This window comes from Rhea americana, unplaced genomic scaffold (assembly GCF_003343005.1).
Source record: "Rhea americana isolate MKP2758 unplaced genomic scaffold, rheAme1 scaffold_57, whole genome shotgun sequence".
In the NCBI taxonomy this organism is placed as follows: domain Eukaryota; kingdom Metazoa; phylum Chordata; class Aves; order Rheiformes; family Rheidae; genus Rhea; species Rhea americana.
In genome coordinates this window covers 2563639-2591583 of record NW_028186723.1, presented here as the reverse complement: position 1 = coordinate 2591583, position 27945 = coordinate 2563639, and the positions used below count along the sequence as shown (strand labels likewise).

The following is a 27945-nucleotide window of genomic DNA, read 5'->3' as shown; positions in this document are numbered from 1 at the left end:
TTCAATAGAAAAAATTTACTGAATATCCTCTGTTTAATGTAAACAAGGCAGGAGGCAAAACAAGGAGTACATATTTTTATATAGTTACACGATTTTACAGGGCACGGAAAGTACTGGGGATCATGGAATGAAAACGCTGTATGATATGCAACACCAGATACAATTTTTCATATAACCCAAAGTGTATTACATAATCCATAGATTATACCTAGCACTTTGGTTTTAGCAAGACGAATAGTGATAATAAAATGGTATCTGTGAATTCACACTGCAAGTTATGGCAAGAAATTACCATGCATTTACAAAGCCAATCCATGACTACTTGTGCCCTGTAAAATCAAGTGCAACAAACTTTACACTACTCATAGTGTAAGCAAGCCTGGATTCTGGTCCTTGTACATATATACACAGGTGATGTACAACCAGACTCAAGCTGTGTATCAAATCACAGCTTTTATATTGCACAGACAAGTACATAATAAGAACATTACATAGACAGGATCTGAATACTAAGAATATGACAGTCGTAAGAGAAACTAATTATGGACAAACTTGTTCTACCAGAGCTAGCACATTGCTTATTACAAAATGTTCTCTATTAGACTCTAAATCAAATACATAMAATTAATGGAAAAAAAGTAAAAATGTGTCTATTTACACACACGTGCATCAGGGTTAAAATGCCATTTGGATCTGCTTTTTGAAACCCAAAATTATTCTAGTACTTCCTCTCAAGTATTTCAACCTAATACTAGTGGCCATACTTTCCAAAATGGTAAGCACTTGCATTTCCCACTCACATCTGGAGGATCTGCGCGTGCTGTGAACTTCAGGCCATATATTTCTCAGGTGTCCACCTGTGAGTAATAAATAACCACATACAAACACAAACACACAGAAACAATGTGGGCACCTCAATGACATGCATAGATTGGAAAGGTGAAAACATGGACCTGAACTAGCTTTTTACCTTTTTTCAAAAAAAGTGCACGAAAAAAAATCACAAGACAAAACTGAATGAGTTCCATCTCTTAAGGAACATTAAATCACCTTTACAAAAAACTCAAAGGTCCTTGTCATCATGTATAGTAATTAAGGGTTTGTAGGCAGCACTCACACTACATGTTTAGGCAAAAGAAAATTTAAGCATTGTTTCACCTGCTATCAGGATGGATTCATATCTTACGAATTTATCAACTGAGTAACATCCGGTTTGCAAGAAATCACCAATGTTTCTGAAAACTGAGCAATTATATTCTGAATTTAAGAGTACTTATGATTATATCTACTTATCTTTTCATGGGCAARCTTTAAGGGATTGTGCTTGCACCTTGGTAGACTGTTCTGCATTAAAATGCCACAGACATTGCAGCTGTCCTTCTAGAAACCAACTGGTATCATTCATTACAGTGTAATGAACTCAGCTATCAATGACAATGTCAGCATCAACAAAAAAAAAACCCCAGCTGACATTAATAAATTCATTTGAGATTGGTCACCTCTTGAATGGCTTTATCAATCGTTTTATTACTTGGAATGCTCTCATGTGAGTTTTGCTTAAGATTTCTCTCACTTTCATTTATAGCAGTATTATCATCTCAAGTTTCCACTAAAATTGGGACATTAGAAATATTCTAGAACATAGACATTTAAAAATAAATAAATAATGAAAATAAGAATTCTGAGGAAGAAGTAACTATGCTCAAGCAAAAACAAAGATGCAAATTCAGTAAAGCATCAGCATTTGTGCTCCATATCTTAGCCTCATCTAAGTGACTATGACTTTGGAAGCTTCTTGAAATTAAGCTTATGTTTAACTGCTTTGCTGAATTTGGACTTAAGTTATCACAAATATWTGTACTATACATAACTCTGCATAGACATTTACATGTTCTGAACTATGTGTCAGATACGTTATTAATGAAGCTTCTAATATGGACTGACTGCAGTACAAATGAGTTTAAAAATTATTTGTTACTTTCAAGGTATATTTCTAAAGAACAAAAATGAAAAGAGTGTCATTCTTTAAACTTTATCCTACTGTGTTACTTTGACTAGAAAACATTGTAGAGCTAAATTTAGGAAAAAATGGGGTGGGAAAATAAACAATGCTTCTGTTTGCCAGCTAAATCAGTGTAAATAGGAGTCTCTTAGTACAGGAAGCCAYTCAATACAGGTTTTACCTGCAAAACTATTTCCTCAATTCCAGAACTGCTCTCAGCTAGCCTTCCTTCCCAGCTTAAYCTGTACTGGAAGTTTTTACAGCAGGACTCTCTTAACTGTTGTGACAGGAATAAATTTAGCCCATTAACAGAGCCACTGTTCTATTTAATCTGCTAACTTAAGAGGCCTTGCAACATCCAGATTCTATAAAGGTAAGAAAAAGGTCTTAAAGTCATGGATTCAGATTCTAGGTACAATCATGTACATCCAGAGGAATTCTAGTGACTGAGTAAATTAGCCCATATATGTATATGAGTAATCACGTCTGAAATGGACACTAGTTGTGCAAATAGGACATTAGAAAAGACAAAAAAATACAATGTAAACACAAARAACTAAACTCTACTTTGCATGCCTATGTTATAATGTACATAAGGGAATAAAGAGGTACTGTGCAGATAGCAGGGCAGGTCTCTCATCAAAATCACTAAGTGTGATTTGAAGGTTAAAGCACAGCCTCCTGAACCTGCTAGTGCATATGTGGCAGTGAGCAGCAAGTACTATCTGAAGTGCAGGTTGCCATCATTCTAGAGAAGTAGAAGCAAAGCATCCTCAAGTCTGAATGGTACTCAGCTTGCAATGCCTCACCTGGCTGATAGTATCCATGTTGAAAAAGATTCACCGAGATACACTTCTGCATCACAGCACTATGTAAAAAGGTGTAAATTTTGGTCCTACACATGGTATCGATGCTTTAACGGAACTGGCATCAGTCAGTCTTTTGTTGGGCACTACTGCTAGGGTTACATAAACAATAAAAACATTTCTAAAAATGACAGAACATTTATGCTGAAAATTTTCAAGGCACAAAAGAATCTTAAGTCAATTTAGCTATTTAAAAGGAGTTAAAAATACTATTTCAGTAACAACTACTGATGACCTATAATTAACTTCCCTGTAAAGATGCTGTGAGTCAAGCAACTAGAATTCACATGCAAAAACCTAAACTGAATCTTGTTACACAGATGACCTGAAGGGAGATCATTTGAAAAGACAGAGATAAACATGCTAGATACAGGTATACTTCAGATATATTTTTTTATGGATGCAATGCTGAATCAGAGTTAATTCCATTATTATTGATTTTATACTATTTTATCTCCTGAAGTAATCCACTGAGGAATCAAACYCAGAAATGTCTTTACAATTCACCAAAATAAAGATGATCCCTCATGAATCTATCCCATGGTATATGGAATGGTGGATCTTCTCAACCTCTCTTCATTTTTAGTAATATTCGTTGCATCTGTGGTTGTGATTTCCTTTTATATTTCCAATTGAAAAGCAAAAGAGTTAAGACATTAAAATGTTACAAAATTAACTTGCCTTTTTATATGTAATAAGATCACAAAAAGCAAATTGCTGCAAGTGAACCCAAGAACATATGAACAACCTAACTCCTTAAACATTGTTATTACAACAAAATGATAACCAAGGTCTGATGTCTGTGGTTCTTCATATAGTTTTTGCAACTTTTCAAATAATGGCTAGAAATGCTATGTATTGTTTTCTCCTGAAATCCCTTCAGTTGTATTCTACATCCATTTGAATCTCTCTCTCTTGCAAGGTGGCAAACACCAACAACTGGCAGAAGTAACCTGTCTTCCAATTCTGCCAAATGTCAGTTGACACTTCACCAGGAGGTGCCACATCTTTTTATCTGGGTTTTGTCAATAGTCTTTCTGACTGAAACATGCTTGGTGATTTTACAGCTCTGCCACTCAAGGCTGCTTATGGTGTAGATGAGGCATGGTACTTCACAAATGCAATCGCCGCCAACTCTTTGCAGAATTCTTCCAGCACAATCACGCCCTCTAGCAACGTCATGTGGTCAATACTGAGAACAGGAAAATTCAGTAGAGAAATCAGAACCATCACACAAACAACAGTAGTATGTCTTGGAGAATATACAATGTATTTACTCACATGGGCCCTTCAGGCTCTAAGCCTAGCAGGCGTTTTCTGACCAGCAGAAGTTTGGGAGTGAAATCTGGGATGCGTTGGATTCTAACCATGAGGTCTCCAACAACCTGTAAAGCACAGTGCCATCAACACCTAAAGTAACATCTTTGCAGAGTAGCTAGCAGCATAGATTAAATGAGAGCCTTCAGTGCCTGAGCTACAGCCTCATTTCAGAATTCTCACAGACTTACAAAACAATATGCAGACTAGCCATTATGTGTCAAAGCAGAGTAAGAGGCCATAAACACTAAAAATATTAACAGGTGTCAAAAATGTGGATGTAGAAAGCAAAGATACAAAGGGACACGAACTCTTAAGCYTTACTTGCTGTTGCCATAAATAGGTATTACTCACTTCCTTTAATGATGCCAATGATTAATTTGTCTTAGTAAAGGTTAGCGAAGGCATATTGACCAGGAAACCCGTGGGCTTAGGAAAGTACAAAGAGAGAAAGTAAAGATTATAGTCCAAAATGGAGGAGGCTGCTGAGAAAAAGGGAGCTAGGCCCTCTGTCAGTATTGGGTAAGTTAGCACCAGTAATAGGCTCCTGACCAACTTAGTAGCAGCTGGTGCGTGGGGTAGGCAAGGGACCTCTGACTGAGAAGACTGCAGTGTGACAGGCAGCCAGCCAGCATTTGTAGSATAAAGGTCTGACAGGAAGAGATGATCAGAGAGTGAGAAGAAGGGGACTTCTGGTAAGTCCAGGATTTTATTACTGAGTAGAATCTRCAGGAGGCCATTTGAGAACAGCCTTCGTTAGAAAGAAAAGAGGCTGGGCAGAGGTATTTCATCCAAGCACAGTGTATTTAGAAGCATCATTTGCTTTTTTGGCAATCAAAATCCAACTCTTTCCCTCTCAGGTACAAACCTATACTTCACCTGTACTTATGGCATTATGTGACATTGCCTGCAAATGACAACAATGTGACCAAGTCAGACTCAAAGTAACATCATTGCCAGCAGGGATATTTTATATCTACACAATGAAACTAAGAAAACATGGTAAGGGAAATAATTCTGAAGACAGGCACAACGAAAACAAATGTTGGGAAAAATATTTTCCAAAATTTATGTTAGGAAAGTCATAGTTCTGATTTTCAAATCAAGAACATGAGTACCTCTTTTCGGCAACAAGTCTTTCGCCAACTTCATTACATTATAATATTCATTACAAAGTTACTGAATTTATCACTACTGTATAGCCATATGTAAATATTAACTGTGTGTTTACTCACCCTGACAATAACAGAGAAGAGAGACCTACAGCCGGAGGCTAGGTTTATATAAGGATCCAAAAGGTATTCATGTATATGAGGATGAGGAAACAAGGAGAGTTTGGACAACACTGATGTAACTTGTAAATTCACATCATAGGGCTGAAAAAAAAAGTAACACAGTCCAGCTATTTTCATGCTAGCCTCTTTTTATCTAGTATGTGTTTGATTACTAGAACCTTATATACTAGGTTATGATTAGATAAAGTTAAAAAATTAGATTAGAAGACAGGCCCAAAACCTGTGTTTTCCACAACAAGAATGAAGAGAATGACATGGCAGCTAGGTATTACATAACATTATCTGTATAATTGCTACGATCACATGAAGTCCCACAAGTTTCCAAGCAGGGCTATTGCATGAATGCATTTTAAGCAAAACCTTTGCAAACCTCTGGTTTGTTGAAGGATAARTCTTTTTGCTATAAAACGGTTATTCAGCTCAGTAGCTAAACAAATAGCATAGGATTAACCTAGATTAAACATCTGTTTGCCTCTCCTGGATAACTGCAAACTATATGAGCTCAGGAAATTGAGAGACACAAATCCGTGTTTGCAGCTAATATGGTATATGTCTTATTTTCAGTTTGCTTGGAAAGAATCATTGCAGAAGGCCTGGTCATCTTGTGGCAGCATACAGTAACTGCTATGGGAGATGAGACAATCTTGGGCTGTGAATGCAGCATGAAATATTCTGAGCTTCTTCTCTACCTCCTTTCTATAGGCCAACTAAATGAAAAAGGAAACACTGTCAGATGCTGAAAGAAGCTACATCAATAATAAGGGCTGTTGAGGAATGAACAGAAACAATACCTTGCTTAGCAGATTGCCCCTGCCCAGGGAGAAAATAATTTCCATAAAAGCAAAGTATTTTCATTATAGCTTCTTTGTTTTTCAAGYCCTTTTATTCAGCTGTGATCCTCTCATCAGGATCACCTCGGAAACAAACTGACATTTTGGTTCAGCTCAAAATCTCCAGGCTAGTAAAATTTCTTTCCACGTATTCAGTAGTGGAACAGACAGGGTTGACAAGACATGGACAGGCATTCCCTTGTTGTATGGCTATGCCAGTCACTTAGGTGATGTATTGGACTTGAACAGCCTTGAAACAAGTCACTTCATCTCTGTGCCTCATCTACCTTCTCTCAGAAATGAATTTTATGATACTGAATTCTCCTGTATTTTGATATTGACTGTTAAGAATGTCTAAATAATAACTGGCTATAGTATTATAACAAAGCAAAAAGGACATTGAATACAATCTGTAAATAGTACTGTTTCCTCAGCGAATGCTGTTCTACATTTTCCACTTTACATTAGCACACATTATGTCAAATTTGTTCTATGACAAGGAATGTATCAAAATTGGCATTGTGCTATAATGCCAGATGTGGTTTCTATTACAACCTAAGTATCTGGTATTTCTTGGGAGGCCATAATTTTCTTTATTTATGCATCATTGCTCAGACAAGGCTTTCATATGCATGAGGCTCATCTTTCCTAAAAKTTGATGATGCTCAGATTTCCTCATGACTCCAATCTATAACCATTTCAACTAGTGAAGTATGCAATATATATCTACTGTAACCAAAAGCCTCAGAATACATTAGACAGCAATGAAGGCATTTGACTTCTCTGACTTCTGAATTATATAAATTGGTATTCTCAAACATCCTTTTCCCCTAAGCACTCACAAAGCAGCCCTGGAGGCTACTGCTGGCTTCCTGCCATGCTTCCTGAGCGTTCATATGCTCTTTCTGTCCTCTTGTTGAGCTTATCACCAGGAAATCTGACACCATCACAGTTAAATGTTTACTCTGTAGATAGCGCCACATGTAAAACTGAATGAAATTGTACAAACTTCTCCAAAACTGCTGCTACTGCATCTACAGCAACTCCAGCTGGCATTACAGGGAGGGTAATCTAGACCTTCAAGCCATGTTTTTACTAGCAGAAAAAGCTTTCTTGACCTGAAGCAGCAATGCCGATTTCACAAACTTAAGGCCAAGTTTAGTGAAGGCAAAAAAATATGAAGTTTTCAACACAAGGTGATCTCCTTTTCACCTCYCTAAGCCTTCATTGCTCTTCTCCCCAGAAAGAAGAGGTCATGCAGAAAGCCTGAATACAGAAAGAGACACAGAACAGGAAAATTTACTTTCTTTAAATTCTTCTCTGCTAATCTGGATCTGATATGTCACATCTCCTTTGCAGAAAGGGGAACTAGTCAGATCATATCTCATTTTTTTGCCCTTCGCAGCTTTGTTTTCGTAATTAGAATATAATGAAACAGGAGGAAAAAAATCCCTTTGTTACGCTGCAGATGGAAAAGGATACCTTCTAGAAACTTTCCATGAATCACTCACACAATGGTAACAGTTTTTTCTAATGATGAAAAAATTGAGGGAAACGTTACAGTGACATAGTAAGTTGTTTTCAGCTTACAAAGTGATATAAAGTGCTTCCTGAACAAGATTTCACATGGAAGTTTACTTAACATAGTAGAAAGAAGCTGTAAAGTATTTTATATACTGAAAAATCTGCATGCTCTCTAAGTGTAAATGCTGGAAAATGAAAACAGAACCAGTGAAGCTAACACCCAAGGATTCCTAAAATACTATTTTAGCCTCATCTTTTACCCTAAGGATATTCCTATTGTTCACTTTTAGTAAGATAAGCATATTGATCACTATAACTTCCTGCAATCTACAAAGACATAAACCAAGGACATGGGATGTTACTCAATCATTCCCTGCTACAAGTTCCAAGAAACCTGATTGGTAGGCTTTATGGGACCTTAAGGAGACTAGCCATTTAGCAATACTTGAACCATCAGAAATGGAATTCATAATGTGCATTTTTTTTTTACCTGATCAAGAATCCTGCCCATTCTTTCAAACAGGACTTTCAAGAAGTGTCCTTCAAAAAACGATGCTTCTAAATTGCACTTTTCCAAAGATCTGGGAGATCCAGGCCACTCCCATCGTAAGCAGATGGCACAATAATCCCGGAACTAGAAAAAAGTAGGTAGGAAAACAGATTTAAACAATATATTGGGGGCAGAAAAAAAATATACCAACCTCCATGGAAATCACTTAATTTCCTTTTAATAGCCTCCAGTCCCTAAGACTATAAACTGTAGCTATCTGAGTACTCTGAGCTCAAAAAGAACAATCATTCTAAAATAAACATCATCAGTCTCTATGCAGGCACTTCATTTTCTCCTCAACATTCATGCTATTAAGGGGGTTTCAGACACACAGTAAGCGGACAACAGAGCTCTCCAAAAGCAAATGGGACCCAGGTGGTGGTGTTGTAAATAAGTTATCATATTTTTTTCACAGAATATGCAGCTTATCTATTCAACCCAATTTCTCCTGAATTCCCAGGACAGGGAAGGCAGGTGATACAAGTGTACTTCAAGGCTTCCTCTTCTCCCTCCATAAAACACTCAGTCTTTCTCAATAGGCTGTCAGCTTCTGCCTCTGATTTCCTGTGGGCTGCCTGATGTTTCACTTTCAAGCAACTATATCTTGAAAGTAGCACAGGTTATATGGGTGAAAATATGGAATGCAGAAATAAACTGTAGCAAAAGACAGGTGACACAGGCTCAGAAATTCTTTACTGCATGCAGCTTAACTACCTGTGCAGGCTTCCAGGATTAGGAAGATGTAAGCAGAATAGCTATTTGGATGTAGTAACAGCAATAGGCAGGTCTGTTCTTAAGTGGGAAATATTTTAAGAGTAGYCATATTGTCAGAAAGTGACAGAAACCAATTCTGTTCTCTAATAACTCACAGAATACTCTTTTCACTAAGGCATGAAATAAATACCAAGATGATATGTTTTTTCTGGCATCCAAGAATAGAACATAGGGGAATTTTACATGAACCTCTGTTTCCCGACTCTCTATTTTCTATTCTCTTTCTTTTTTGGGACAGACTACAGGTAAACAATATAACAAATGCAGAAATCCAAGCTTCCTATTTCAAACTACTCATATCATAATTCAGAGATTATGGAATTTTTCAAGTGCCCATTAAATATAGTGCTCTCTGTTATCCTACTAGTTCGCATGTTTTTTTCTATTATAGAAGATTCACAGGCCCTCTTTAGGAAAGCTACAAATAAACAGCGATTGTCTTCTGACCAAGCAGATTTTAGATTACATTTGTAAAAGCAAAACCTGCATTTATTTCAAAATAGTAAACCATAAAGCATTCCCACCAGAATTCTCAATTTCAAACCTGAATGCCTTAGGCTGCATATTCCCTGTGATGAGCCTTTATTTTTAAAGTCCCAGATTGCATAACTCCTATGCAGCATTTTAATTTCCCTTTAGTCCTTTCAAACAGCTTGGCAGGCAATTCTCCAAGAGAATGCAGATAAATGAAAAAGCAAATTAAAAACCTATTTGCAGTTCAGATTTTCTCTCAGTGTATTTGTTATGTGAATGTTAATGCATTTAATGTTATCTCTCATTCCTGCTAGAATAATAAAAGGTGGATTCATCCTCAAAATCATCCAAAGGTAAGTTTTTATAAGAAACTAAAAATCAAAWTTTCACATCTTCCACTACCAAAAGTTACATGTAGTAGAACTATTTATAGAACCATTTGTAAATTCTCGTAAACATTTCAAGTTGTCAAGGACTGATTAAAGAAGGTTTCAGTGACTTACTTGTCTGTGGGCATCTCTGAGGTAAGTATCATAACCTGTACCCTCCACGTGATATGATGACTTAGCCTCATCAGGTACAAGACAGAGAAAACTAAAAAGAGATAGAAGTACATTAATGTTTAACTATAAAACATGGAACAGCAGGTCAATACTTTTTCATCATCTGTAATAGTGGATACAGTACTGAATGAGATGCCCAATTAATCCAGGCATTTTAYTGTAACTTCATGTGAAGAACAGAGAATAAAAAAAATCTACTTACGTCAGTCTGTTCTAACTACTGTTTGTAATAACAACATATATACTTCAGAAATTGTATATCTGGCACTAGAGGTAAAAACGTCAGAGGAAGGCTAGCAGTTTCTGAAAATGAGCAGACAAATGGAGATGAAAAGAAATAGTCATGACCAGTACAGATATTTACTGAAGGTCAGACTCCATCTTATCAGACCAGATGGAAAGTTCACTGGGAAATAAATGAATCAAAAGAGAAGGAGAATTATAGTTAAAATTACTCCTAACCTATTGCACAGGCACTTTTATTTGCTGTGATAATAAATACACAGGGGCATACAGGAGTATTTGTCCTAGTCACAAATACCTTTATCAGGTATGTAGTGCAAATACTGTATGTCCTTATTACTTCACTGATATCTGGCCTAAGTAACACCTGGAAATTCTAAATTTTGTTAGAGATTAACTGTGTGTAAAAAATAAATTTAGAAAATCAAAATTTCTAGACAGGAAAAAACATTCAGCTTTTAGATCCTCTTTCCAAAATTCAGCTTTCTCCATACACCAGGAACTGCTGAGGCTCCTGAAAGATTTTACATAGAGGGTCAGAAAAATGCAGTAGTTGAGTTTTTTTTATGGAGTCCATATTATCTGAAAAAGTAAATTTGCAAAACACTGCAAATCCTGAAAACATTTCTATTCCCTGATGGAGATATGCGGTGAATTTTGGAGACTGTTCTTTTTGTCTTTGCTCCAAATCAAGTCCACCATAAGCAATACACAGCAGTACTGGAGGAAGAGGGCAAGAAATGACTCTTCAGTTCTATGCTGACAGTTCTCAGGCTGTTTGCTTCCTTTGGCGAACTCTGATTATTTCTGTTTAAATACGGTCATCAAAGAAATACCAGTGCTACTTTGCTAACACGTATTAACACAGAGAGTATCTGTCCTCAYATTAGTAGCTAAGAGAATTACCATCACAAAATTGCTCAGAGCAGAGACTGTCCTCTTTCTGGTATCCAATTTGCAGTAAGCTTAASATGCACAAATATATGTTGCAGGCGATGGAGATGCCCCTTGTGTTTCAGGGAACAGAAGRTTCTCTCTAGCTTGGCAGTTATTTCTTTTTAAATACATGTTTAAGGAACCCTTGGAAGCTAGTGTTTTTTTCCTCCATGAAACCATTAAGGCAATGCTTCCCAGACTTCTCCAGGAAGGTCAAACCCCACATAAGACAAGTTAAAACTTAGCAAATGTTTTGAGAAAAGAACGTTTTATACTCAATTAGGTTTTCATCCAGAAGTCTGAGTAATAGACTGGAATATAAGCCGTAAAGTTTTTCTATTTTTTTGGTTTATGATGAATTCTAGCTTTCTGGAAAAACGTCACAATTTTCTTCCATGGAGTTATTTTGCCAGCTGGCAGAGAACACACCTACACCCGTTACAGAGTTCATTTAGTTCACGCTATGTGTGCAGACACCCACACATTCAGAGATTTCTTTAAGTATTTGTTTCAACTCACCTATTTACAATTTTATGAACTTCAGTCTTTCCATCATTTTTTTGATGTTCTGGACTGACAGGTGGAGAAGCACTGAGCCACTCTTGAGCTGACAATGTGTTATCTGGAGACAGATCAGTAAATAATGGATCTTCCTCTAGGTCTCTGTGAGATTATAGTAGACACAAACATAAAAAAATCACAGAATGTCATGGAAGGCAGGAAACACTCTGGATAAAAAGACATGCTTGCTTGCTTTCTTTCTTTTTCTTTTTTGAAAAATTAGCATGCTTTTCAGAACACTCCAATATGTACATCTTTTTACCTAATTAATATGCAGAAATACAAATGCTTACAAACACCTGGCAAGCTTTGTTTTATTTTGGAAGAAAATTCATAGCCTGCTGATCTGAACAACACAGCCAGATACTTCTGATAGGTACGAAACCACTGTGTTAAATCACTTCTTTAGCCAAGTTTTCCATGTGAGAGATACTTCTACTCAGGGTGATCATTAGACTATTTTAGATTACTCAGAAATACCTAAATTCAGATTTTCTCTGCTGTATGCCTAAAATAGCTGATGTAACTAGTCCTTATACCTCCATTCAGTAAAAAAACCCCAACAGTTTGGTAGTAGGTAGGGTATTTCAAAGAATTGTATGTAAAGTGTCCCAGAAAGTTCTTTCATCCAAAAATATGATTCAAAAACATTAATGTAAGCAAAATACCAAAGTGATAGACTTCAAGAACAATCTCACTGAAATCAATATAAATATGCACAGACTCAAGCCAGACAGATGTGTAAGTAAATTACTAAATCAAAACCTTAGAGTGCCTATTGTTCAGATAAGAGCTTTTTGTTAATTTTAGCTCTTGTTACTGTTCCAACAATTTCCATAAGTTGCTGATGCAATAATTTGTGCATCACTTTATAGACGCTCATTCTGTTTAAGATTAACAAATAAAACACTGAATGATGTACTGTGCTCACTTTTCTTTCAATTAATGAAAGAAAAGATTGTTTTGTTCTAAAAATAAGAATCCAAGTTAGCGGTTATAAAATTTTTTCTTAAAAAAGAAACTTACACTGCTCCTGCGATCTGTCCATTCTCTACCACATCTTTATCTTCTTGACAGAGTGGCTTGTATTCCATATAGTTTCTTTCTTCTAAATTTCTCAGAACCAAATTATAAAGAATGTGTTCATTGGGTTTTTGCAAAAGGTGCTCAAACATTCGTAAGGTCATTATACTGATCTGCAACATAAAAAGTAAAAACTCAGCAAACTCGCACACAGTTGCCTTATGCTATTTGTCTTCTGTCTGTGTTTGTACAACCTAGAACATTGCTATAATTTACTTATATTATAGTAGCAATCAAAATTCCCAGGCAGAATTAGAAAATTATTATGCTGAGTGTGGTATATAAACATCACTCCAAATGCACTCRAGAAACAGTACAGGCACATACATCATACAGTACAACTCTGTAATAGAAAAACTTCTAAAGCCTGCCAAAATATCAAAGAACATCCAAAGAATTTACAACTCAGTCTTCCATATTACAATCAGATCGATGCTGGAAGATGGTTATCACTGTGAAAGCCAGACATACAGCAGGACTTAAAGGTTGTAATAAATATCCAAAATAATAATTAAAAAAAAATACTGGGATGTCATGGTTAGAACTAGAGGCTAATCTTTTTACATGGAGATACTATGCAGGCTTTTAAAAAGGGCCTGACCTTAAGCAATATAGAGGTCGTTTTTAGAGACAGCTTTAAAGTGCTCAGCTTTACAAAGATCAACTAATTTATACAGTTTTCTGATTCTGCAAGCCTAAGCAGGTAAGTAGACTAAAAGAAAGGGTATGTCAAGGCATATATCCGTATTTCAGGCAGGCTTGGGGATTCTTTGAGAAAGTAGASGGTAGAGGCTCTTCATGGAAAGAGTTGGTTGTTACACAATCATCTCCCTCAAAGGGATTTCACTGAAGTCAATTATTTTAACAAGGTTTATGGTGTATAAGTGCTTAAAATTACTACATTATCTTTTAACTGGAACTGTGTATATTCTATAGCTAAACCTACTTTGTGTAATAAGAAAAACAAAATTTTTAATTACCCTTAGGTGATAACACGACAAAACTGACACAAGGAAAAGTAACRCAACATATAGCACACTGCCAATTAAAATGCAATTACATAAACTGATTTTGCCATTAGGAAGTCCAAACAGATATGCATAGGGAGAGAGCAAATTCATCAAAGAATCTTTATTACTAGAAATATGTACTATAATTGGATAAAACAGTTCGGTTTTCACTTTCTTAGAGGAATTTGCAGGATTGGTGGCTAGAACTCTTTTCCCTGGTTGAAAGAAAAAATTAGCTAACATAAAAGTTAGATGACCTCACATCGGTGTTTTTATAGTCTTTACACAAGATGAAACTGCCCAGTAGACATTCTACCATTATCATTTCTCACCTCATCAGAAATATGATCACAGTGCTCAATTAACCTGTGTCGCAATGGATGTCTGTTGATGTCTGTCAAAGTTTCTGGTTCTCTGTGTTCTCCAAGTATAAAATAAACCATTTCCTGCAGCAGGACATCTGAAGTCACTTGACGAACAATGCGATGCAATAGTGCAGTTGATGTGAGGATTCCAATCTCTGACCTGAATAATAAATTTAACATTAGATATGTACTGGATTTTAGCTGAAAAATTCCAGTTGATTCAGATTCCGTTCTGCTGCTGTTTCTTGTAAAAAGATGCTACTCACGTTTGCATCAGCTGGGGTTCCATAACATCAACAAAAAATCGATCCCGCACAGCTTTTGCCATAGCAACAGCAGCAGTCTGAAACAAAAATACGAAGTGGTACATCTCACACTAAAAAGCTAAGAAACAACTTGAACTATTTATTTTCTGAATATGTTTATCATCTTTTTTATCATCTATAAACATTTCAAACCTTTTGTGCTTCTTTGATGAGTTGATCACAGTAGTCAAACCATGAAAGAAATGAAATCAGGGCTCTTTTCCCTGGAAARGCAGATGCATCTTCTTTGTGACTATAGGAATCCAAACTGAAGAACATARGGAAAAATATTATTTAGTCTGTTTAGGAATATTTGAAGAACATTGGATGCTCTTCTTATTAAACTTAATAGCATAATTAATGATCTACTCACAACGCAGTGAACATTAGAATAGTTTTTCTGCACACAATAGGTTTTCAATAGCATGTTAAAAGATACATAGCATGTCCAGCAAAATTCTGTGTGGAGATACTTACTTTAAACATTTCCTAACTCAGAAGGGAGTACTGATCATCTAGTCTGTTCCCTCAGGAAACACAGACCACAGAAACTGAGTCAATAAATCCTGTAGTCAGAGAACCATAAAATGAAGGGAATTGTTCTTCTCTACTCTGTCAGTGACCACAATCAAGACCACTGAAACCACACAGCATATACCTGAACTAGATTGTACCTTTCAGAAAAAAAATGCATCTTAATTTGAAAGCTCTAAGGAATGACAAACTCACCATGTTCTTTGCTAAACTAGACCAATAATTATTTATCACATTATTTATCACACTATTAAAGGTTGTATCTTTTTGTTTCTAACTTCCAATTTAAGCCAACAGAAATTAAAATACTCTTTCTGCAAATACCTGTTTTTTGTCTAAGTACTAATAAATCATGATCAATTCAATAAAATGAAAGAAGATGTGGAATAGTATTTAAATATATTTAGAATCTAAAATACGAGTAGTTACGAAGACAGGCACATCATGCTTTGCTTTGCCTTGATGAGCTATGCAATAATTCTTCCCTTCTTCACTGCAAAAATGTTGCAGCAACAGTCTGCTATCAAATACATCCTTCCTGCCCTTTTTGGTAGCTTAGAGTTCTGTGCTCATTGTGCACAGTGAAATGTTTATACACATATTTCCCATATTCTTGACATCCAAATAGAAGAACAATCTGTATCTGATACTACAGCTATATCAGCACAAATTGCTAACATAATTCAATGGAAAACGTTCTTCCTGAGGAATCTCTGCAGCAGACTGGCAGTCAAACCTGACTTGATGTCAAAAGTAATGAATACACTGGATGTCTAAAGTCTTACCATTCTGTTGCARTTAGTATCTAAACTCTGCTCTTGAAACTTTAGTATAGGAATGTAAATATATTCTACATCTTATCTAATTACAAAAAAATGAGTTTCAAGGAGAGGTGTAAAATTATCTCAGGTATTAAACAGAAAAGTAAAATTCTTACCCCCAGTTAATTGCCTCCACTGTTTCAATGTCTAAAGGATCCAGTGACTGAGGCAGGGCTTTGTAGAGGGTGGCCAGCCTGTCTGTCAGTAACTCACATAAACAAGTGCTTTGAGTCAGGCACTTGGCAGCTGCTGGCTCTGGCAAACTCACCAAGAGCATGAGGCCTTCACAAGCCTTCACTGCTATCCGGCCATCCTGGCAGAAGGGCATGGAAAAATTAATTAGAGGGTGAGCGAAGCTTACTTAAAATCAAGAAGCAAATATCTCCCAAATGAAAACTCTCTCCTCCCCTGCCCTCAAAGTGAATAAATATATTTTCTTTTGTTTCTTTTTCAATCATTAAAAGTAATTTCTCYTGAAACTGGATGGTACGAAATAAAGAACCTCATTTGAATCTATGTCAAATACTAAGAAAGTGATTGCAACCTTAAGGCTCACAGCCCTAGTGCTGTAGGTCAGGTTAAAACCAAGATATTAGACAACGTAAACTATCACTTCACACCTGCAAGGTACATAGATATATAAAGCTTTTATGCTCTCAACACTGCTGTCATAAGTACAGGCTTATACAACTCTCCTTTAAGTTTTTGGAAAGAACGTCTCTGAGTATGAATTTCAGGATGGAGTTGGGTAAGACATATAACAGTTGTTCTGAAAAGAAATCAAATTCCTAGATGTATTCCAGTACTTCTAAAAAGAAAAAGTGGGCTTGGTTAAGTCAATACTATAGCAAGTAGCTTTTAAAAACTATTTTGTGGTATATTTAACTTAAAGATTATCCTACGCAACTTGTTTGCGAAGCAGGCAGAACCCCACAGAAATTGCTTCAAAAGAATTTCACATTACTAACAATAAAATATTCATTTTCTAAAAAAGTACTTTTTGAATTTGAATTTGCAAAGTAAATTACCAATTTATAAGAGACACCTGCAAAACAGATCTTCATCTTAATTTTCAGTTAAAATACAATGTGTACATATATATATATTCACTGCCTCTACTTGCTTCACACAATATCTACTATATCAGATGAAAGAGAATAACATTAATAAAAAAAAAACTCACTGGACTTTTAGTGAGATTTAGCAGAGAATTCACTAAATTATAGTCTTGATTCGGAGAAATGGTTGAGGAATCAAATGATGATGCGACATTTAGTTCATCCAAACTGAAAGACAGATCATCTGCCTGTTCAGGGAGGTCGTCATCTTTGTCCATTCGCTCTGCTCCAGCAGCAGTAGGTATTTCTTCAGTTTTAATGGGCTGTCCTGTATCTGTTGTCAAAGAATCTTGGCCTTTTAGCATGTCTTCGGTGATTACACTTGCAGATCCTTTGGAAGCCATTGCTTTTAACTTATTCTGAAAAGCATTTTGTTGGAATCATGTGGTTGAAATTAATTCCTTCTAAAGCAGAAATTTACTAAAAGGAATTTTGTACATTGATGTTTGAAGCAGTTCTCTACAAGGCTGGATGCAGTAACAACGTAGAATCTAATGGGCTGCAAAAAGCATGCGAGTTCTTATGCTTACTGCATTTCTTAATCTGTTTAAATTTTTTTAAGCCCTATATCATTTTGACTTAAAGCTGAATCTGCCATTCACAAAGACATGGCATCCTTTTATCTCCACCAACAGAGGTACCTATGCACATGATTTGTCTAGTATCTGATATGAATTTTCTTTTCCTTCTGAGGGCATCTTTTGACCCTAGTGCACACCACCGGAAACACCACTTTCCCTAGAAAGGCCTCATTTTTTTTTTAATCTCTGAAATGCTATTTCTAGTCAGAGTCATACAATGAAACTCATTCTTAACTTCTGAAGATTTTACCTTCAMAGGGAAGGGGGGAAATGGAGCCTTTATGACAGTAGTCTAAGTCTTAAATTGTACTTGTTACAAAGAAAAAAAAGTAGCAGATTTAATGGACAGAAGACTATTCTAAGCACTAGATACTGTAACAGATCACAGAGAATCTTCTCACAAGCTGCAAAGCATCTCTATTTAACCTCAAAGAAAGCAACCCATTTGTCTTTCTATAACATAAATTTGACTCCAGTGCATAAACAGACATTCAGATTCRTGCTCTGCAAAAGCAAGAAGAAACTCACAACAAGACATCAATTTTATGTTCTGCTCGTGTAAGCACAGGTGAATATTACTGTTTTAGAATCATAAATTAGACTTCAGCACAAGACTCATTTTTTCAAGTAAGTATAGAGTTTAAAAATCCAAAGGGTTTCCTTCCTCTACGATAACACCACAATTGTTACAAACATATATCTCAAGTATTAACAACTTAGAAGAGTAACCATTTGGGGTTAACAGTGTTTAGTACATACAGAGCAGCAGGGACTAACTGCATGATGGTCTCAGGCAGCAAACTACAGAACTGCTGTGAGTGCTTGCTCAGTTGATGTGTGTTCTTTGTGGAGAATCTGCACTGAATGCTGCGATATATTCACATAACAACGTCCCTTGAGAGGCAACCCAGTGGTAAAAGCAGCGTACTGCATGCTATAAAATAAGTATAATTTTTGACTACAGTAAAACAATCACTTCTTCAACATATACCTTTTCCTCCTATATATCTTATCAACATATGGGAATAGCTGGATCTGAACTACAGCATTCACGGAAGAAGCAGAACTCCCATTATAGCTGTGGTGCATCTAAAAGTTATGCTGCCTCCCTGTATTTTAACATATTTTTCATTTATAACAAAGTGAAATCAAAAAGGCAAAAAATGACTCAAATACTTGTTTTTTCTTAGTTGCTATGCATTTTTAACCATGGATTAGACACTGTTGCTGGCACCACTCATGTTCCAGGTAGGGTTGCCAAAGATGAAAGCAACTTTTTGCAAAAATTGCATGCGATTTTGCAAAACGTTAATTTTACATTGTATCAGCTTATGACTTCATATGTGATATCCTAGCCATAGTTTATACTTTAGCTAAGGCCCTGATGAGACCTAATCGTATAAATCCCCCTTTAAATTTGACCATAGCTCATTACTCTAACATTGGCAGGTGACACAAAGCAATTTGCACACTGAACACCACATATGCAGATTTTCACGTATTCCTATTGACCAATCATGCAATTCTGCAGCTTAGCTGCTCACCTGCCTCCTGTACAGATGCAAGACAGGATCCTGAATGACCTGACAGAAAAGGTTACATAAAATACATATTCAGCGTTTTCTAGGCAAAGCACTCCTTTAAGTGAACTCATCAGTAGCGAAGAGTATAAAATATAAAAATATATTTTTGTATTTTCATAATATGCTATTTGAGTACCAAATTCTGTCTATAAACTTAAATAAATTTAAAAAGAATTCTGTGAAAAATCAAGTGGTATCACAGATTATGGAAATATCAACTCAATTCACAGTGAAAAACAAAGTTGCTGCTTTGCAGTAATGTAAGCAGAAGTGAATAGTGAAACTATTGTTCATTTGACAAAAGGGGAGCTCTCATTTTATACTCTCTTTTTAAATGGATGCTGTGTTCAAGTTTGTTTAAAGAACAGAAATTGAATCATAGAAAAGGAAGTGTTCCTTTGCATGGAAGGATCAGTTGCAAGGAATATCTCTTACAAGATGAGTTGAGATGTGGCTAGCTAAAGAGGAAACAAATAAGGAAAAAAACATGAGTTAACATGTTTAACGTAAAATAATGACTACGATAGAGGTGATAATTGAAACATTCCTATGTATGTTTTTTCTCTATACATCAGAACAAGGAAAATTCAGTTTAAAAAAAGGAATTAAAATCCAAATAAAATTAGCAAGTGGAATTCAGTGCACAAGATTCTTTTTTTTCAGATCTGACTCAGATGTTGGCTTCCAAAGTATGTGGTTAAGCAATACAGGTGAAAGATTTAAAAAAATATATGAACAGCTTTGTAATAACAAAGAATAGACTACTTAATATGGGATCATAGGAGACATCTTTAGGGGTGTGTACCTGCTCAGTTTTCTAAGTTCATGACTTACTGTAGAAGCTTATCAAGAAAAGTCAAAGGAGGAAGCAAAACTTACAGAAATACAAATGGACTGTTTTGGACAATGTACCTGCATTTCTATTTRTAAATATTAGAGATTTGAGAGACAAATGCCACACAGAGTTTTGTAACTTTACCCTTCATAGGCATTTGAAGGTCAGAATTAGATATCAAGTCACAACAATGATGCCTCTGAGAGGCTTGGATGCAAAYCACCGGACTATTGTATCCTAATAAAGGACAGTTCTGCATTCCAAACATGTTATATGGATATTACTTTTAGAAGTTGTGAAGACACGTCTTAGACTACAACATTTAGAACAATTTTTTGATGAAAACAGGAGCTACAAGAACCTTCTTTGGCTTCTCTGAACTCTACAGTCAGCATTTTGTGAAACCAGAGCTCCTGCTGAAATTTGGAGCTGTCCAGTTTTCCCTATCTGATTTTTAATATTAGAATTTTGCTATTTCGAGGCAGAACATTAATGTTTGAAAAAATACTTACACCTCTAACAACTGGTGTTCTCAGATTTGGTTCCAGGGGCATTACTTGAGTATAAGTCTCATTTACTCTCTTTAAGCCATACAACTTACATAAATTACAKTAAAAGTTACCCAGGTTTGGACCTCTATCATCTTCTGTCTGTAATATAGCTGGTAGCTTGTTACCAGCTGAGTAACACTGCCTCTAATACTTAAACACTAACTGTTCAATCCTTTTACCAATCTTCATGCTTGTACAGCTAGAGTAGATACAATGGCAATCCGGGCAATATTTAATTAGGTAAGAATAAACTGAACATGGATTTACTAACAAAAGTTTAAGAGATGTTCAGAAACTTACAAGAAAAGATATCTTTGCTCTATAGGAAAACAAATTCCTTTTTTGGAAAAGCTTGTAAAATATTCTTGAAGTATGCTATATCTACATTATCTTTTCACCTACATACCATGTATATAACAGTTTGCACCATAAGAAACATCAAAGCAGGACCAAAAAGAATTTCTAAATGGATTTTTTATAAACTTACCTTGTATATGTTCCTCCTAAATGGGAACTGAAATTCAGCGTGGAAGTTCTTTCTCCTCCCACTCTCATTTCATCAACGCCACTTGTTAAGTTCCAAGAAGGGAGTAGAGGTACTTAGCTTTCTTACAGACAGAAAATACTCCCATACTGTAGTTCGTGAGCTGGCCCTTTAGCTAGATCATATGTATCACTACAAAATAAGGGCCCAATCTGCCAGAACACTTAGCATTTTGCAAAGTTTCACTGCCCCTTGCTATCTATGCCTTAGTATTCATGGGGCTGAAGACAAAACAACTTAAGTCCAGGGTCTCTCACAATGTTTTAAGTTACAATCTATATCACTATTACTTTCCTTGGCTAAAAATTCTTGTTTCCTGATTTGGAGAGTGCCCTCTAAAAGCTACACAATTAAGGACCTCCAGCAGGTAAACCGGTGAGTCTTGTATGAAATTCTAGTAAAAAGAATTAGATGTATCAAGTCTCTAGAAGCAAAAGAAAAGACTTGCAATACCACAGGAAAAAAAGAATCACTAAGTGAATTAAAAGTCACCTGTGAAGCAGTAGCCTGCAACTTCAAGTTCTCTATTAGATTGTGCCTGGGACACAGCCGTTTAGAAATAAATCCAAAAAATGCAGATTTGATTTACTAACCTCAAGGAAGAAGTTGACCAGGTATGGATCCTGTTTCAGCTTTGCACATACTATACAGAGAAACTGAATTTCTTCATTTTCTGTTGGTGTTGCCAGAACTTCACCACATAGCCTGATTAACTTCTGTCACAAAAAAGAAAGCAAACAGTTAAGAYTGGAAACAAGTAATAGCTTTTTCTAGGAATGATGGACTGAATTCTACAATTACTGACTTGAATAGTTGCTCTAGATTTAGACTGCTGTGAACAAGATTTATTTATTACTTACAATTTGCATTGCAGTGGCAGTTCAAGGCTTTAATCAGCAGTATGCTAAAACTGATATTTCACTGCAGCAAGAAAAAGAACTGGAAACAATGGAGTTTTTCTTTAGCTCACACAAAAATGGAAAATTTTAAGAAAAGACCATTAGTCACAACATACTAAGAGAAACTTGTCATAGAAAGTAATATTTACTTAAAATTTGAACAGTACCTGCACTGGCCTATGCACATTTATATGGGGAAGCAGAGGTTGTTGTATTCTTCCTAGAAGTTTTGTATAAAAAGCCAAAACTTGCTGTTTCATTCCTGGAGGACACTGAAACAAAAACAGATGAACAATAACAAAAAATATAACAAATACGAAGGGAAATGAATATGCAAAATTGTCTTTCAAACCAAGATTAGACAACAATAATTTAACCAAAACTATTTTAAAACATTGTCTGTTAACACATTACTTTTATCAATATTAACTGCGTTCTACAAAATATGTTGCATCTCATTAATCATTTTCTTCTTAAAAATTTTCCATACTTTCAACTGATTACTCTAGTACACACTTTTAAGTCTTTCCAGGAAATATGTCCTACCAAAAYAGGTAGAGGGTAGGTGAAATTAACTCTGAATTATAGCTACATTGCTATAGGCAAACTGTCTTTTATAGTATTGTACCATTTCAAACAAATAACTTTTGGCCAGAGTTCTCACAAAATCTAGCAATTCAGTGTGCAAGTACACACAATTACATGCTGATAAACTCATTATTATAAACACCTCAATATCTACTATGGGTTTTTTTAAAAAAATTGATGAGCCGTTAACCTCAGATAAAGTGTTTATAAGTGCACAGATGTTCCATGACACAAAAAAGCTGTCATTTATCCCGAGATTCAGCAGAATATAAATCACAGATGTCTATGGAACATACAGGTCCATATTCTACTCCCTCTTCTGAACTATGCCACATGAAAGTACTTTCTTACCTCCACAAGATCTGATGGCACATGACCCTCTATCTATTGTTTCTGCCTAAATCCTCCCCCAACCATAACAGTTCTAACATGCTAATAAATGCTGTTATTCCAGAGGATAATTTTAACTCATATTAATTCCCTGATCTGGTTTACTGCATACGCTTACCAMTAGTTCTACCAACACACACAGGTGAATGGAGCACAGGTGGCAACGGTCAGGAATGAGAACTGCCTAACCTGGTTCTCCCGCTCAGTTAACTATCCCTAGAGCTGTAACAGTAATCTGTTAAAACGAAAGACAAAAACTGTACCATCAGGGTGCATCTACAAGAAAAATAAGTCTAAACCATTGCTGGGAAAGGCTATTACTTGTTTTTCAACAGATCTTTGCAACACCTTGCAAGCACTGAACACTGTGTTTATTTGAGATGTATCAACTCACAAGTGGCAAAGCATAAAGACAAGCTGTACCAAAATTGCTTATACAGGCATATTTGAGTGCAAAATGACTTCTCTCAACTCTTAGAAACATACTGCTAATTACTCACTTTGYGTATGTCTCCAGCTCAATTTCTGGACAGAGTTGGCAGATTAGTGCCCTGCTATATTTCTGAAAAAAGTAAGTATTTTCAATACATTTTTATCAGGCACCTTAGCCTGATGGTAGGACAGCTGGTATAGCAGTAGGAATATTAGAGAACTTGTCCTTCCAGAGCAAGAAACATCCCAGGCTTAGACAGCCATTATCCTATCATGTCTATATATATAAAAACAAGTAGATTAAAAACTCATGACTACATTTAGAGGCTGTTTGAGAATGAAACCATGGAGAGCTCTGTTTATCCTTAGAACAAGACACAGCATGCTTTCCTTACTGCACCTGCATCATAATACAAAAAGTTCTAGCTCAAGAGCTGACAAGTTAATTCACCCCCTGATCCAACCAATCCCTTACCTTTCAGCTGATATGTCTGCCAAGAAATACATCAATATGAACAAATAAGAGGGCCTTGAAGATGCTGTCAGCAGGAATGCACCAAGACCATGAAGCTAATTTCACATGCCCCACAAAGCAGACATGAGAACTAAACAAGGTTGCCCTGGGCTGGATTCATACAAAAGACCATATGAGAAAGCTATCTGAGGATCAGCTTAAATCAATGCTTTTTGACATGATAATTGTACAGCATTCAGAAAAATTTTAAAGTATTTGTATTTAATATGACTGTTTACGAAGATTCTCCAAACACTTTACAAAGCAAGGAGTAACACTAGTATCTTGTACAGGACAGCAAACTCTTAGACAGAATTGTTTTCCTACTTCTATCCTCACAGTCACCATCAGGGAATCAAATCTCAAGTTTCTGCTCTAACTAGCATACTTGCTAGTTGTCTCACTTTGATCACACTAGTACAAGATTTATTTGTAACACGTTGCTAATATAAGCAAACAGCTAGTTATCTGCCAGAGTTCAGTGTCCCACCCTATTGCTTACACTACCGTATAGTTTCAATCCCTACTACAATTATGAGTTCACACCAAAGATCATTTGTTCTAATAAGAAGTACATACATCAGCTTTCCCTAGTGTGTAGAGTGTCTCCAAAATCTTGTGATGTAGTAAATATTCCATACATGGCCCTGTTTCACCTGATTCCCTCTCATTTTCTTCTTGAACTAGAATATCCAACATCTGTTCCAGGTGAGAAGGAATGTTGGTGTCAGTCACAGGAGCTTTGTCATCTAAATAGAACAGATGTACAATTGAGAATGATAAAAATATTTTACTCATTTTTCTTAAGTTCAGTTACAAATTTAAGATTTAAAAATATGACCACTCATTCGAAGAATCTTATAAATATTAGTCACAAAATAGCAACTAGGATGCTAACAGGCAAGTTATATGTATGTACGTATTTACATCTATATACATCTCTTTCAAGTCTGTATGAACATAYACTGGTCCAAATTTTCAAAATACACTGGTGGTTTTGGATGCTCAGTTTAAGATATCTTATCTAATTAGCCAAAATTGTGCAGTACTGGAAAATTATGTTTTTTAAGGTGTCTTAATTTTTTTTTTTTCAGAATCATTTCTGAAAATGTAAACTGAAATATAGATTAGGCAGATACTTAACCTCACAATGATAAAAATGTGAAACTCTGTATTACAAAACCTATATTAATCATGCAGTCCAAAAGGAAAACATTTGTAGCCAGAAAGCAAACTTAGGGAGAGAAAGTTCATGTCCCAGTCTTCAGTTTAGTATCTACCCTACTTCGGCAATTTCTTCGCCTTTTCACATAGTACTGTAGGCCAAAATCTACGAACAGCCTCTAAGATCAGATTAATTTGCAATTGATCAGTTCCTTTACAAACTAGATAAATAAATAAATAGCTTTTCTAACAATAACAACAAAGTAAACCCAAACTCTACGCTGTTTATTCTTCAGAAGATTTTAAATCCAGGATTTATATTTTCTGCATCGAGATATTGTGCTGTCAGACTTTATGAAGGAAAGAGTAAGACTGTAATCTCATTATAYTGAAGTCATGAGACTGCTCTGAATTTACACCACTAGCAGTAGGAGCTGGCATTAACTCAAATGTTGCAGAGCACCTGTGCAAGCATAGAAATTTTCCTTTTTATTTTCTTCGGCTAAATTCTAATTGAACAAGTATCCCATTACAGAAATAGTTACTTCTTCTTACATAATAATGTAAAGGTAACTGTCCCTTGCATGAAAATGGAAACAGCTCACAAAAGAAAACAGCTGTTTCAGTGTTTTTAGTCTCTACTACAACCTCCAAGTAGCCTATGGTGTATGGTTGGTGTTTCCTGGGCATTCCGCTTCTGATAGGTTTATTTTGGGGATGTCATTGGCTATAAGGAAGAGGCAACAGAGGAATTGGAAAACCGTGTTTCGTAAGACTTATGAAAGTCTGGGAGAGAGGTCAGCTTTTATTTTGCATCATGTAATCACAAGTATCAGTTTTCCTCCACCACTCTGCCATTTCTACCTTAGGAATCATCACATAGCATTCCAAAAGCTGGCTATTTAGAACCAGGGGTCAAATTTCGGCCTGCAAGAGTAAATATTGACATAAATCAAAAGCCCCAGACATAAACACAGATTCAACAGCTGCTCTAATAGAAATGCAGAGCTAGAAGCTTGAGGAAAGCACGGTAACATTCACTTTTAAAACTATTAAACTGGAATCAAAAATTAGAAAGGTAATTGTATAACTAATTGTAAGAAATCCCAGGAAAAGTTAAAACAAGCCACTATACCCACAATGCATCAGAATATCCACTTTTTAAAGAAGAACAGAATAAAGTCTGGACAAGTTTTAATAAAATGTGCTTTAAATATGCTCACAGTTTCACTTTTTGGAGCTATGGTTTCAGAATAATTTTCAGGAAGCCAATATGCTGAAGAAAAAGCATGCAGAGTTCAGACATGTCTGGTCAAATGTATGGTCACAAAATGACTTTGTGTATGCTTTTGTTAAAAGCTTGGAAATAGAAAGAAAATCCTTGATGCAAAACARTAAAAAATTAACAGCAAGACTACATTTCTATAGACGTATTCTACAGAATAGATGAAGATAGAAGTCCGGTTCAACACGAAAAGAGACAGTTCTCCACATGGTACTCAGGAAACAAGACCTTCCTTCCATCATTGTTCAGGTCCAGTTTTTAAGGTCATATTTTTAAGGTATATAATATTTTTTTAATCAATAACTATGATTGTTGGCATTTTGATAGAAAAAATAACTCAAGTATCTCTTTTTAACAACACCGAAATTGGGAATTCCAGTTTTCACAATGATGAGACAAAACAAAATTATCTTTTTTTTTTTTCACCTGAAGTCTCTATGTAGTAGTGGGTGATTGCTTTCCAGTGGTAAACAAAATCTTCTTGTAATGGGAGGGAAGGCGCAAGCTGTGGAAAAAAGAAAAAAAGAAAAATAGTTAGTGATGACATAAACGTATTTCCTCAGAGGGTAAAGTGAATTTCATCTTACACTTCAAATAAAACTGCCAGCAGTCTAGTGCTACAACCTTTATTCGATGTTCCTTTAACAGGCACTCTCTACATTATTTATGGAATGAGCCTCATGTCATACTGCCTGGCTTGCGAACATCAGGAATGATCTCTGTGATGTTTCTCTGACCAGACAATCAACTTGAAGCAATAAAAGCAATTGATCATATAGGAAAGTAGCACTATAAATGAAGTTTTGATTTGTTTGGATTTCAGAGATTTGTCCTTCAGGAAAAAAAACATTCTTTTTGCATCTGCTCTTGATGCCATCTCCCCTTTGATATTCACTGTTCTCTCTCCTTCTGCTCCCTCACACATACTGTTTAGCACCTTGCACAGTTCCTGCCAAGATAATTCTTCCTATTAGCTGCAACTTTTAAAAGGAGATTTTTGTTTCCTTCTTTCTGCACTGCAGCACCATCMCCAAAGTTTGACAAGCTATTCCCCTTCCTTGTAACAAATAAATTTCTTATGTCTTCTCTGAAATGAGAAGGCTAGGAACTTGAGATGGTTGGTTGTGTGTGGCTAGCATCCAGCAATAACAAACTGCAAGAATGAAACAYAGACTCCCACTCAGGCAACCAAAAGTACTTGCTCCTTCCTCACCGAGCTTAACTTGGTGCTCTATGGCCCATTACACCATGTGCACACAGGACTGTTACACCACAGACAAAAGGTGAAAACAGAGCAGGCCACGACCACTCTGCTCCCCAGAGCTCCTTAAAAAAGGAGAAATTTGTGAGAACAATATGAAATGTTCATATCTGCTAAAATGAGGAATCCTACAGCGAAGATCCCCAT

At 35.9% G+C, this 27945-nt stretch overlaps 1 protein-coding gene across 1 annotated transcript; it reads right to left on the bottom strand.

Moving 5' to 3' along the window:
• Window positions 1-27945, bottom strand: FHIP2A (FHF complex subunit HOOK interacting protein 2A). The gene is made up of 17 exons (XM_085319093.1): window positions 27931-27945; window positions 26964-27042; window positions 24668-24837; window positions 22332-22436; window positions 21859-21981; window positions 17237-17530; window positions 16170-16366; window positions 14852-14966; window positions 14660-14736; window positions 14361-14553; window positions 12962-13131; window positions 11894-12037; window positions 10136-10226; window positions 8325-8468; window positions 5421-5561; window positions 4150-4253; window positions 1-4060 (listed from the first exon to the last, which is right to left on the bottom strand). The coding sequence occupies exons 1-17, from the start codon at window positions 27943-27945 to the stop codon at window positions 3955-3957; spliced, it is 2268 nt and encodes a 755-aa protein (XP_085175219.1). The 3' UTR covers window positions 1-3954.